General features: G+C 40.5%; 1 protein-coding gene across 1 annotated transcript in view; it reads left to right on the forward strand.

Annotated features, from left to right (window-relative positions):
- The window catches only part of KDR (kinase insert domain receptor), a 43752-nt gene that overhangs the window by 15490 nt on the left and 15936 nt on the right, over nucleotides 1-12326 (forward strand). Inside the window, exons 10-21 of the mRNA XM_079784160.1 lie at nucleotides 42-198; nucleotides 1111-1234; nucleotides 1752-1860; nucleotides 2541-2861; nucleotides 5240-5386; nucleotides 5726-5857; nucleotides 8179-8285; nucleotides 8709-8844; nucleotides 9214-9318; nucleotides 10665-10778; nucleotides 11358-11446; nucleotides 12042-12195. Of these exons, the coding sequence (XP_079640286.1) occupies nucleotides 42-198; nucleotides 1111-1234; nucleotides 1752-1860; nucleotides 2541-2861; nucleotides 5240-5386; nucleotides 5726-5857; nucleotides 8179-8285; nucleotides 8709-8844; nucleotides 9214-9318; nucleotides 10665-10778; nucleotides 11358-11446; nucleotides 12042-12195 (1695 nt within the window). The remainder of the gene's footprint in view (nucleotides 1-41; nucleotides 199-1110; nucleotides 1235-1751; nucleotides 1861-2540; nucleotides 2862-5239; nucleotides 5387-5725; nucleotides 5858-8178; nucleotides 8286-8708; nucleotides 8845-9213; nucleotides 9319-10664; nucleotides 10779-11357; nucleotides 11447-12041; nucleotides 12196-12326) is intronic.

Raw genomic sequence — 12326 nt, forward strand, 5'->3', positions numbered from 1 at the left:
ACGCCAATTGACAGTTCAAGAGTGGTTTTTCTTATCTCCAGTCCCACCCCAGATTGGTGAGAAATCTTTGATCTCTCCTGTGGACTCTTACAAATATGGCACCACCCAAACGTTGACTTGCACGGTCTACGCAGTTCCACCCCCGAGTCACATCCTCTGGTATTGGCAGCTGGAGAAGGAGTGTACCTACAACCCCAGGTGAGTAGAGCCACGCCCTCTTTTTTCCTGCCCTCTGGCATTTCTTATAGCCCAGCTCCGCCACAGACTCCAGCCTAAGGCTGTCTCTAATGAGAAAGCTGTCCCTCAGGTGGTGCTCTTAATCTCCACCCATCTTCCTCGGTCTTGGGTTTTAGCAGTCTTGCTGTGGGGTAGCCTGCCTTGAGATTAGCTAGCTTTTTCTCCACGGGTCAGCCCTGATGTACAACTCTCAGATGCAGGCTCTTGGCTCACTTTGCTAATTGCCAGTCTTTGGTTTTTCTTCTTATTCCAAGTAACCGGTGAATACCACTTCTCTCCTTATCTGGGAGAAGGTTCATCTCAAGGAAGTGCTGCTGGAGTCAGGGAGCATTAGACCTCGCTGCAGCCAGCCTCAGAGGCTCGGGCCCAGCTTATCAGGTTCTAACACAAGTCCAGACATCCTTAGGAAAAAAAAAACCACACAAAAAACCCCACCACAACAGCCACCTACACCACCCTAAGCAGTTCACTTCCTGTTGTTGTTTTTGAGATGGCCACTACTAGCTTCTGCCTCAGATGCTGACCATTTCCTACACAAAGGCCACAGTCCCACAGAGATTACTCTAAGAAGCCCAATGGTTTCTTAGTTTCCTTTGAACTAAATTAACTTGAATTGTCTTGTCGATCCAATTTATGAATGGAGGTTTGTTCCCAGAATAGCTGCTTCCCTCCTGTATCCTGAATGGATTTACCTGGAACCTCTTCCCTCATTGCTGAGGCCTATTTTTAATTGGCACCAAGTCTTGTAACCAGGCAGGGTGCATTGAAAGTTATTTCTAAGAACATAATAACCCAAGTCTGACTACTTTCCTTACTATTGATGTGCATTAAAGAAAAATTTTATCATTATATGATCTGTTATCTCTCTTACAGTCAAGCTGTCTTAATGACAAATCCATACACCTGTAAAGAGTGGAGAAATGTGGAGGATTTCCAGGGAGGAAATAAAATTGAAGTAAACAAAAATCAGTTTGCCCAAATTGAAGGAAAAAACAAAGTGAGTTTGACGTTCTTTAATTTGCAAATCTCTCTCTCTCTCTCTCTCTCTCTCTCTCTCTCTCTTTCTCTTTTATGGAAGGCTGGCATGGAAGTAGGGTAAAATAATATGTGAGGGTATTGGAGAATGATAATCAAATAAATCGGATGATAAAACACTAGCATATTAAGTCAGTTTGGAAACACCATTGACTTTTAGAAGCACCACTGACTTATTACTAGCTTAGAGTAAGATAAAACACAAATGCCATTAAATCTCAAGATCTGTTATAAGGTGATTCTGGTTTTACAAGTATGAAAATGAGAAAATATGTTATATTAAAGCACAAGGTTCTTTAGGTCATGTGTGAGCTAAGCCAGCATCATATACTTGCATGCATTTGTGAGTGGTCAGTATAGTAGAATAAATGCAGTAGGCAGGTCACAGTGGTTATGGGGTGGCTTCATTTTTTAGTCTGAATGCATGTGCACAAACAGAGCCTCCATTGTTTATGGCCTGGGATTTGTTTTTTTCACAGACTGTAAGTACCCTTGTCATCCAGTCGGCAAATGTGTCAGCTTTGTACAAATGTGAAGCGGTCAACAAAGCTGGGAGAGGAGAGAGAGTCATCTCCTTTCACGTGACCAGTAAGTGCTGCTCTCCAAGGGGTGGGCTGGATCTCTGGCCAAGTGGGTACTAAGCTGTCCGATACTCTGTAGGGCTTGCTATTCCTGGGAGTGGCATGGTGTTTAGGAAGAGGACTTGGACTGATGATTGATGCTTTGGTTTATAAATTGAAACTGCTCAGGTGCTCCTGGGCTCCCGCGAAGTAGGTATATCCAACTTCACTGGAGAGATCATGGTTTCCCACAGGCTCATAATCACAAGTCCTGCATCATATTTATGTCTCCATCATCAGAGTCTAGCACAGTGCTCTGCTTATTGGGGTTCAACCAATACTAATGGGCTTGCTGCTGACGTGTTGACAAGGTTGGGTTTTCTGGAGGCCATTGTAATGACATAGGAACAGTGGCCTCTAAATGCTGCTGATTTTGTCTGTTCATCTTAGTTTTATGGCCAAGCTGTAGCTGATATTTGATAAATATTTCTAAAAATTTATTTACATTTCCAAATAATGTATTTTTATAAAATAATATTATTTTGGACCTGGATTGTCCATTTCGGCTGTCTCCTTATATTATGTTGTGTGGGATTGCTAGAGCTTCACTTCTCTTGGTGCTGTATAGCAAGTCTGAAGGCAACAGGCACCCCATAGGGGGCCTCCCAGTTGAATCATTATCTTCTAACCTCGGGTTTTACATTTCAGAGGGTCCTGTAATCACTCTGCAGCCTGATACCCAGCCAACCGAGCAGGAGAGCGTGTCTTTGTGGTGCAGCGCAGACAGAACTACATTTGAGAACCTCACCTGGTACAAACTTGGCCCACAGGCCCTGCCCACACCTGTTTGCAAGAACTTGGACGCCCTTTGGAAAATGAATGCCACCATGTTCTCGAATAGCACAAATGACATTTTGATCATGGAGTTCCAGAATGCATCCTTGCAGGACCAAGGGGACTACGTCTGCTTTGCTCAGGACAGGAAGACCAAGAAAAGGCATTGTGTGGTCAGGCAGCTCACAGTCCTAGGTAGGGAGGCAACGCTGAGCTTCTGGAGGCCATTGAAATGCCTTAAATGTAGTGATTTGAGAAGCTGAGTGAAGACTCCTGCCCTCTAGGAACTTATAAAGCCAATTGATGCATACTTATCTTATTTACTGAAAGTCCTTGGGGCAAAAAGAACTAATAATGGTGAAGTGATGGATTAAAAGGAGAAAATAGCTTGGTTCTTTCCAACCCTAAAGGCGGAATAACTCACTAGTATCTGCAAGGGATTAGTCTGAACCAGGGAAACTTCTGCCATATTCTTGGGCACTCATTTATTTAAGTAGGCACAGATTTATAAAATCTCTAGTATGAGCTAGGAGGGTGCCAGAAGTTCACAGTGATGAACAGGTGGACAGGATGAGAACACAGACAACCACCAGGCAGTCATATACACTGAGTGGCCAGGTTATTATGATCTCTGAATGCATAAATAGAGGCCCGGTGCATGAATAGAGGCCCGGTGCATGAATTCGTGCATGGGTGGAGCCAGGGGGAGGGGACATGGGCAGTTGGCCGGCCTGCCTGCTGGTCAAACTCCTGGTGGAGGGGACAATTTTCATATTAGCCTTTTATTATATAGGATATACACTGAGTGGCCAGATTATGCGTTCAGAGATCATAATAAGATGGCCACTCAGTGTACAGTGGGGGCTCTGCCTGTGAGGACAGGAATTGTTTTCTATTTTACTCCTTGCAGTCATTGAACATTGTGGCACATGCTAGGTTCTCCATAAGATATCTGCTACATGAACAGTGCAATGGTGGGGTTGTTTAGGACCTCTGAGAGCCTGTGAGAGTGGTGCTGCACTCAGTGCCTATACGTCTGTGTCATCCTTGTGGTCACGAGTAGTTCAAGGTCTGATATTTTGGTGAGCAGATAGCTTTGCGAATTCTCCATGAAGCTGCTCTCTAAATCTCATCTCACCTTAGGCCTTGCACAAAATCTGTGCAGCCCTGGCTCTGTCTCTGGGGAGATCAGGCAAACTTGGCGAGTTTCTCTTCATGTCGTCTCCCTCCATTTTCTCCTCTCCTTAGTGTCCCTTCCCAGATTCTAAGATGCATGTGTTCTGGTTTTTGTTGTTGTGTGTTTTTAATTGTTAGAAAGAGTAAAAACTTCCCACGTAAACTAATCCATCCCAATGTTTTAGAGGAATCATATCTTCAGAGGCCTTGGCATATTTTAAGAGGTATCTTTGGACAGACATTAGGAGGTGTTTCGCTAGTGTTAAGTCTTAGGTGTCAAAAAAAGAGATTTTTGGGGGGGATGAAATCATCCCAGGGCTCTTCAAAACACATCACACACCATGTTTTCTGTTCACCTTGGTAACTGGTCTGGTTCTAAGCTCCTGGAAGAATTCAGAAAGAGATGGGCAAGGGGTTCCTGGCCTTGCCACGCCCAGGAAATATGTGCTCACAATGAGCTGGTTTGCTTCCCTAAGGACTCCTACGTTGTTTCCCAAAACGTATTCTTAGAAATTGACTAGAGATCAGGAAATTGGCTTAAACCCCAGTGTAGTTCACTGTTGAGGTAATCTCATTTTGCTAAATCTTGAATTAGATTCTTCCAGCAAGATTCCTTCCGATATTTAATTGGTTTGAATAAGATATTTCCATAGCACTTTGGTGATTTATAGGTAAAGGGTAAATCTAAAGTTTTTCTGTACATGCAAACAAATACCCATGGGCTTACTTTTCTTTAAGTCTTTGACTTTCCTTAGGGTTTTGGTGTTTTGTTTGTGTTTTAGTGGAAATAGCATTGGACCAGACTTTTAGGTGCACCAGATTCTATTAGTTCACCTTTTTGCTTAGTTATAAAGACGTGGGCAAGTTGTTTAACCCCCTGAATCACAGTTATTTCAGCTGTAAAATATAGCTAATACTCCTGTCCTGCCCATCATAGGACTGAGAGTAAACAACAGAAATGGTATAAATGAGTTTGTACCAAATAAATACAAGGCACTCTTTGTTTGTTGAATAATACTGAAGCTTTGCAATTTCCAAGAGAAGCATGGCAGAATTTTAGGGTGACACCAGCTAGAACTTTCCTGGGAGGGAAACCATGTCTGATTAGAAGAAAAATCCATAAAGGCAACAACCTTTATCCTGTGAAGTGATTACCAGCTTGAATCACTAATATGATTGTTCAAAGAGATGCAGTAACCTGTCTGAACCGTCCTGATTTATTGATTCATTTCACTTTACTCAGTGACCAACGGTACTGGTATCACCCTCTGTGTGTTTTCAGCTTAGTAAATCAACAGTGTACTGTTTACTAAGTTTAAATGGTATAACAGTTTACTAATACTCAAACCATTTCAAAAGTTATACCTAAATGTTCTATTTTCTTTCTGTGTGCAAAGAGCGTATGGCACCCATGATGACAGCAAACCTGGAGAATCAGACGACAAGTATTGGTGAAACCATTGAAGTTTCCTGCCCAGTGTCTGGGAATCCCCCTCCACAGGTTTCCTGGTTTAAAGATAATGAGACACTCGTGGAAGACTCAGGTGAATAGAACATGTCTATCTCTCCTTAGCTGCAGAATTTTCCTGGAGATGTTGTCCAAAATCATATTATTTTTTTTATTTGTTTGAGGTAGAAAAAAACAACAATCTAAGTGTCCCTGGTCTGACTCATTTCATAGACTCGGAATCACAGTATTCAGAGCCTTTTTGAATTCTCCTGGAAGCCAGGTGTGATGAGTCAGCAGTTGATTGTATGGACTCTTTGGAGTTAGATGATAGCCAAGATAAAGGGCAGCATTTATATTAAAAAATTTTTTTTTCCCTGAAAAACTCCACTAGGCCACATCATAAATAAAAGCCATAATGTTCTTCCTCTCTTAGGGATCGTACTGAAAGATGGGAACCGGAATCTAACTATCCGAAGGGTGAGGAAGGAGGATGAGGGCTTCTACACCTGCCAGGCATGCAATGTTCTTGGATGTGCAAAAGTGGAGGCATTTTTCATAATAGAAGGTCAGTGGGACTTCATAGACACATCAGATGGTTTTAAAAAATTAGTTTATTTCTTATACTCATACACTTTGGGTGGGAAGATTGTAGTTGATTTTTAAATATTCTTTCTCTGTAAATTTTCTATTATAAGTATATATTATTTTAATCAGACAACATAATTACTGTTATTTTCATTTTGTTTGCATCACATTTCTGTCCCTGCAGTTCTCATGGTGGAAAAATTCTTAGCCAGGCAGGCAGAATATCCACCTTTCCCTGATTCTTTTTTTTTATTTGAATGGCTCGGTGAAATTGTTATGGAATTATACTTCTATATTTATTGGGAAAACCATTAGAATTACTGCTGAGTCATGAAAATAAATGCTATCCAAATAGTCACAAATATGTTCATGGTTTTCATTGGACTAAAAACAATTAAGATTCATTTGTGAACAATAGACCATTGCTTTTCTGAAATGAAAAATTTGGGGTTCTTATCTGAACTTGAAAGGAAACTTGTCTGTGTATGCAGGAATGATGTGAAATCAGGCATTTTCTCAGATGGGAAAGGTAATTTGTGACAGGCTATTTTATCTTTAGGAGTGTATTCCTCTTTTCTTTTGTTAATAACACATCAGAGGGACAATGAAAGCATATTATGCGGGTGAAGGAATGGTATGCAAGGGGAAGAAATAAGGGTGGTGACAGGTGGAGGAACTGATGGATTTTTATGAACTCATCCTAACTTGTCTCTCAAAGTCCAAATTGTAGTCCCTTTAATCTATCAAATCTCTGTTGCCAAGTATTGCATCTTAATACCGTGACTTGTTTTCAAATCTCTAGGCTTATTGCCATTTCATAAATTGCACTCACAAGTAAAGATTTCAAGTGCATGAAATAGAGATTTCAAGTGACATGGTGGTTTTGTCACTTCCTGAGTGCTTCATGTTTGGGGGAAATTCTAATGGAGACATCCACGTCTATCCTTTGCTCTGCCTCACCTCGGTTAGTTGGTTGTGTCTGGTTACCAATAGCTAAGTAGGTAACATTGACACAGGGACTAGATTTACTTCTCATCCAAGGAAAATACTAAGAAAGGAAGAGATAAGTGTTTAATTTTCCTGCTAAGTTCCCAAATGTTATTATGGGAATATTAATACACAACAATTGAATCTTTGAACTTTTTTACCATGTATAAATGAGCTTTCAAATCTCTAAGTATAAATAGAGAATTACTTGAGTACATCCACCAGGGAAACACAATCTAATCCCAAGCATCCTTGGTGCTTGCCTCTCAACTGTTAACTCCTGTTTTGCTAACTAATTAATTACTTGTCTTTCTGCCATCTTAAGGCTGCCATGGGCCACTCACAGCTTGTGGCCCGTTTGATGCAAGCTGCCCTCATCCACTGGAGCTCGAAGTGATAATTGCTTCCTTATCACCTTTTTGCTAATCACTCTTAGCAGAAAGCATCCTCTGGGCTCAATTTCTCCCACTCAGAGCTGTCCTCTGGAGCGATGAGCTTCTGAAGCTTTCCTTGTCGACCTTTAGCTTTTTCTCTTCTCTTTCCTTTCCTGAGAGTTTTCTTTACATATATATATATATATATATATATATATATATATATATATATATATATATAATTTTTTAGTTGCAGTTTACATACAATATTGTATTAGTTTCAGATATACAGCACAGTGATTAGACATTGATAGAACTTATAAAGTGACACCATTCCTAGTTATTACAACATTATTGACTATATTCCCTAGGCTGTACTTTACATCCTGTGACTGTTTTTATAACTGACAATTTGTATGTCTTAATCTTTTCCCCCTTTTTACCCATTTTCACCAACCTCCTCCCATCTGGTAAACATTAAAATGTTCTCTATGAGTTTGTTTCTATTTTGTTTGTTCATTGTTAGTCTTTCTCAAAACTATACAGATCAAAACATATATTATCAGAGTAAAACCAGACATTTACTTTCCCCCATTAGAAGTACTTTTCTTCTCTATGGAACATGGTCTTTTTTCCCCCCATCAAAGTCTTCTCTTCTTTCAAACACTTTCTATGGTTGTCTTTGAAGACATTGCTATTTCTACCCTTAATTACTTCAGAATTTTATTGTTGGAAGTTTTCATGAGCAAAGTTTGACAAACTTTAAAGTATCCATTAATAGTAGTATAAACTCCATCCAAGTTAGAGGTGTGTGACTTTTTATTCAGGATTTTTCCATGTTGGTAAGCTTGAGATCTTGCTTTAGAGTTGAGCTTTGTCATCTTATATCAAAAGGTATGAGTTTCCAGCTGTTGATGCTCATTCAATTATGTCTTTCCAGGTGCCCAGGAAAAGACCAACTTGGAAGTCATTATTCTAGTAGGCACTGCAGTGATTGCCATGTTCTTCTGGCTACTTCTTGTCATTGTTCTACGGACTGTTAAGCGGGTAACAAAATAATTTCTCTTCCATCCACGCATGTTGGTTTTCGTGATGAATGAAAGCTGACTAGGGCTCGCTGAGTTGCTTCTTCCCATTGTTGTTGGCTCAATGGGCACAGTTTATTTCAATACAATAGCATCTTGCCCACTTTCTTTTGGCTGAACCACTGGGCTTTAATTGATAGAAACCACTAGAGGAGAAAAGGGCTTGGACTGTCTAGTGTAATTAAAATTTAATAACTTAATTCTGAGCTTATTTGGGGGTTGAGGGGACACTGGAAACAGGATTATAATAGGACTACTCTCAAACTCTGTGAGTTTTATTTAAAAATGAGACATCGGGAATGGGGCTTCTATCAAAGCAATAACAAGCACACAAAACAACAGCCAAACAAGAGTGTGTGTGACTTAAAGGAGTAATGCTTTCCAGGCCAATGGAGGGGAACTGAAGACAGGCTACTTGTCCATCGTCATGGATCCAGATGAACTCCCCTTGGATGAACACTGTGAACGCCTGCCTTATGATGCCAGCAAATGGGAATTCCCCAGAGACCGGCTGAAACTAGGTATGCTTTCAAGTTATATCAATTTAATACTGGATTTATTAAGCCATCTCATCTTTCTTTAGGATGGTGACAAATCTAGTCTTTGCAAATGTTGGATTCTAATTCAGAAATAATCATTTCATTGCTTGAATTTGAATAATTACCCTTTTAGTCACTTAGAAGTAGGGTCCCTTATAATCATCCAAAGCAGGACATTTGGAGAGTGAAGGGGGTAAATACTGAACAATAAAACCAGGACAAGGAGTAAACTGGACTGTTCATGCTAAACTGGAATGTTTGGTCACTGTGCCTAGTTGGAATCTCTGCATATCCCTTTGGTGGTGTAATAGCCCAGATCTGTTTTGTTGTTGCTGTCACTGTTGACTGTAGGTAAGCCTCTTGGACGTGGTGCCTTTGGCCAAGTGATTGAAGCGGATGCCTTTGGAATCGACAAGACAGCAACTTGCAAGACAGTGGCCGTCAAAATGTTGAAAGGTAAAAGCAAAATTATATGGTGATGTAACCCTCTATCTGTTTCATCTGGTCTTTACACATGATGGGAAGGCTTGTATCAGCGGCTCTGTGGTTAGGTGGACCCACTAGCCAAGCATGCAGTCAACTTATTTACCTTTGTGAAAATTGGAAATAAAGTTCCTCTTTTATAGCTTCATGCCAGGGTACATGGCCAGGGAGGCAAAGTTAGGGATGAGTTTCAGCAACCCCCCTCCCCACCTTGCCTGGGAGTCTTTGTGCAAAACACAGCTTGCACAACTGTACTGAGTGAGTGGCCTGGCTATGGGGGGGAAAAACACCTTGGTTACATAAAAATTGTTTCTTACTTTATTATGGTGCATTAGTAAGATAATTAATTATAGACCATCAGAACATGAAAATAAATTTGATATAATAAATAAATATAGTACAAAAAACAGCAAGCTCCCTAGAATTGGAATATGTTAAATATTCCACATATAAAAGATAATATAAAAAATAAGGATGGTGTGCTAAGATAAAAGGATTATGGGTGGTATTTAAAAAATTAAAAGCTTTGTGAACAATTATTAATTCTAATAGGAATGGAAGTCTGGTCTTGCCATTTTGATTTGGGGAGGTGATGCATACAAAACCCTTTGCTTCAGTTGTGATGTGCTTTTATTGATGGAGATGATGCTACCTACCCTCTGTCAATAGGTCTTGATGGCATTTCCAAGCCATCTCTCTCCTTTTGCCTGTTCTCTCTTGTGGCCAAAGGGATATGTAATTTTGAGGTGGCTTATCAGAACCTGAGGTGTGGACCATGTCTGTGAATTCCAGGGAAGTGTACTGGTTGGTGCTGGATCAAACTTACAGTCTTAGCCTCATCAGCCTCGTGTGCCAACTGGCCTTGCCAGCTGGCCCTTGTTAAGTTTCCTGCTCAGCACAGATTGGCGGGAACTTCAGCATAGCCCCGAACACATGAGGATATTTAATCCATGGTATTGCTTCCTTACGAGGAAGCACGAAATAATCAGGCCCCAAGAAGCATAGTAAACCTGGTATATGAAAATCCAGTTTTACAAAACAAGAAAATCTGGGCACAATTCCTTTTGCAGATGTATTCTCCACTTTGCAAAAGAGTTCACAATGGGTTCCTTTAAATATCAAACATTCTGAGTGCACTTAAAGGAAGAATTTGATTTGGAATTAGAAAAGATAATTTATACTTGACTTCCAGGGGAATGCACTAGTTTGCAAATAGGGCTACAGTTGTATCATCGCTGGAGGGAAAGTTGCAGAGCTTCATCAGTCTTCCCAAGGTAATGCCCACCCTTCTGATTTCCCTCTTCCCCCTGTATTTGTAGAAGGAGCAACACACAGTGAACACCGAGCCCTCATGTCTGAACTCAAGATCCTCATTCATATTGGCCATCATCTCAATGTGGTCAATCTTCTGGGCGCCTGTACCAAGCCAGGAGGTGAGTATCTGTGGATGGTTGTGGTTTGCCCAATTTGGGCATATGCATCTCTGCTGGTCTTTGAGGGAAACCACTCAACTCTCATGGCCTTGATTTCCTTAACTTAGGATACTTTGCCAGATTTTCAGATACATATAAATATATTTCATGGAGGTTAAGTAGGCACTATAAATAATTCTGGATCTTCCTACGAATTAAAAAATGTCACATAACTATAATGCAGTTTGCTACTTGTGCAATAGGTGTTCAGGTGAGAAAAAGAAACTTCCCCCAAAAAATTAAAAACAAAGGACCTCAACAGTAGTTTCCCCTAAAATGGAGTCGTCTTAGGTGATTGTATAGAAAAGCAAGTGGGTGGGTTTTTATTTTTTATTTTTGTCAATCTTGTGGAATTGCCTTTTGGAAAAAGCAAAGCTACAATATTAGGGGATTATGACCAGCTGATTCCTATGATCTTATCCCCAGTGAAAGGTTGTAGCATTTCTGTGATATTTTCTGATTCAAAAAATATGTTAAACACTTAGTGAGAAACAGGAGTGAAAAACATTTTCCTTTCTTGACATTCTGTGCTGTCCACAGGCCCACTCATGGTGATTGTGGAATTCTGCAAGTTTGGGAACCTATCAACTTACTTAAGGAGCAAGAGAAATGAATTTGTCCCCTACAAGGTATGTCATTTCCTAACTCAACTCTGGCTGCATTGTAAAAGGGAGGAAAATTCAGAGTGGTACAGATTCAATTTTTTTGGTTAAAATTCTGTGAAAAACTTGTGGGGAATCTTCTTGAATTGCCTCTTGGGTGTTGTAACCTCCTCCTTTACCTTCTGGGGGCTGTAATCTTCTCGTGTTTTATTTTTGTGACTTTAATCTACTGACCCGTTATAGATGGGGCCTGAGGAGGGGACAAGGTGGGCGTAATTACAGATAGGGCCAGCTCTGGATTAGTCTCTCTCCTCCCCTATTGGACCCTGGTGAGTGGAAATCCCCCTGTAAAGAGCACTCTAATATTAGAAGTGTGTCTGAGTGAAACTTGAAATAAGGCATTTAGCTCTGTGAGCTAAAAAGAAGGGCTAGACTTTGTGGAAGAAAATCTATTATATAGAACACTTGTCTAAAATTTTAGCCTGGAGACTTCATAATCTTGACATTGATGTCATTCTGGTCTGCTTTTTAATAGTTATAATTGTTTCCAAAGCTTACGACATTTTAGAGATCCCTTTTGTAGTCAAGGAGTTTGTTCATGTGTGTGTGTGTTTTTTTACAGACCAAAGGGACACGATACCGTCCAGGAAAAGAATACGTTGGGGAAATAACCATGGATCCTAAACGCCGCTTGGACAGTATCACCAGCAGCCAGAGCTCAGCCAGCTCTGGATTTGTTGAGGAGAAATCCCTCAGTGATGTGGAGGAGGAGGAAGGTACCAGCCATTGCTTTCTCCACACTTCACTCATGCTCTTGTAAGAACAGACAAGGTGACAGGGTGTAACGAGAAATTTTGCCAAGGGAAAAGTCCAATACTACCTAATATTTGAATTTCTAGACTGGCTC

Source organism: Cnephaeus nilssonii, assembly GCF_951640355.1.
Source record: "Cnephaeus nilssonii genome assembly, chromosome: 1".
Classification (NCBI taxonomy): domain Eukaryota; kingdom Metazoa; phylum Chordata; class Mammalia; order Chiroptera; family Vespertilionidae; genus Cnephaeus; species Cnephaeus nilssonii.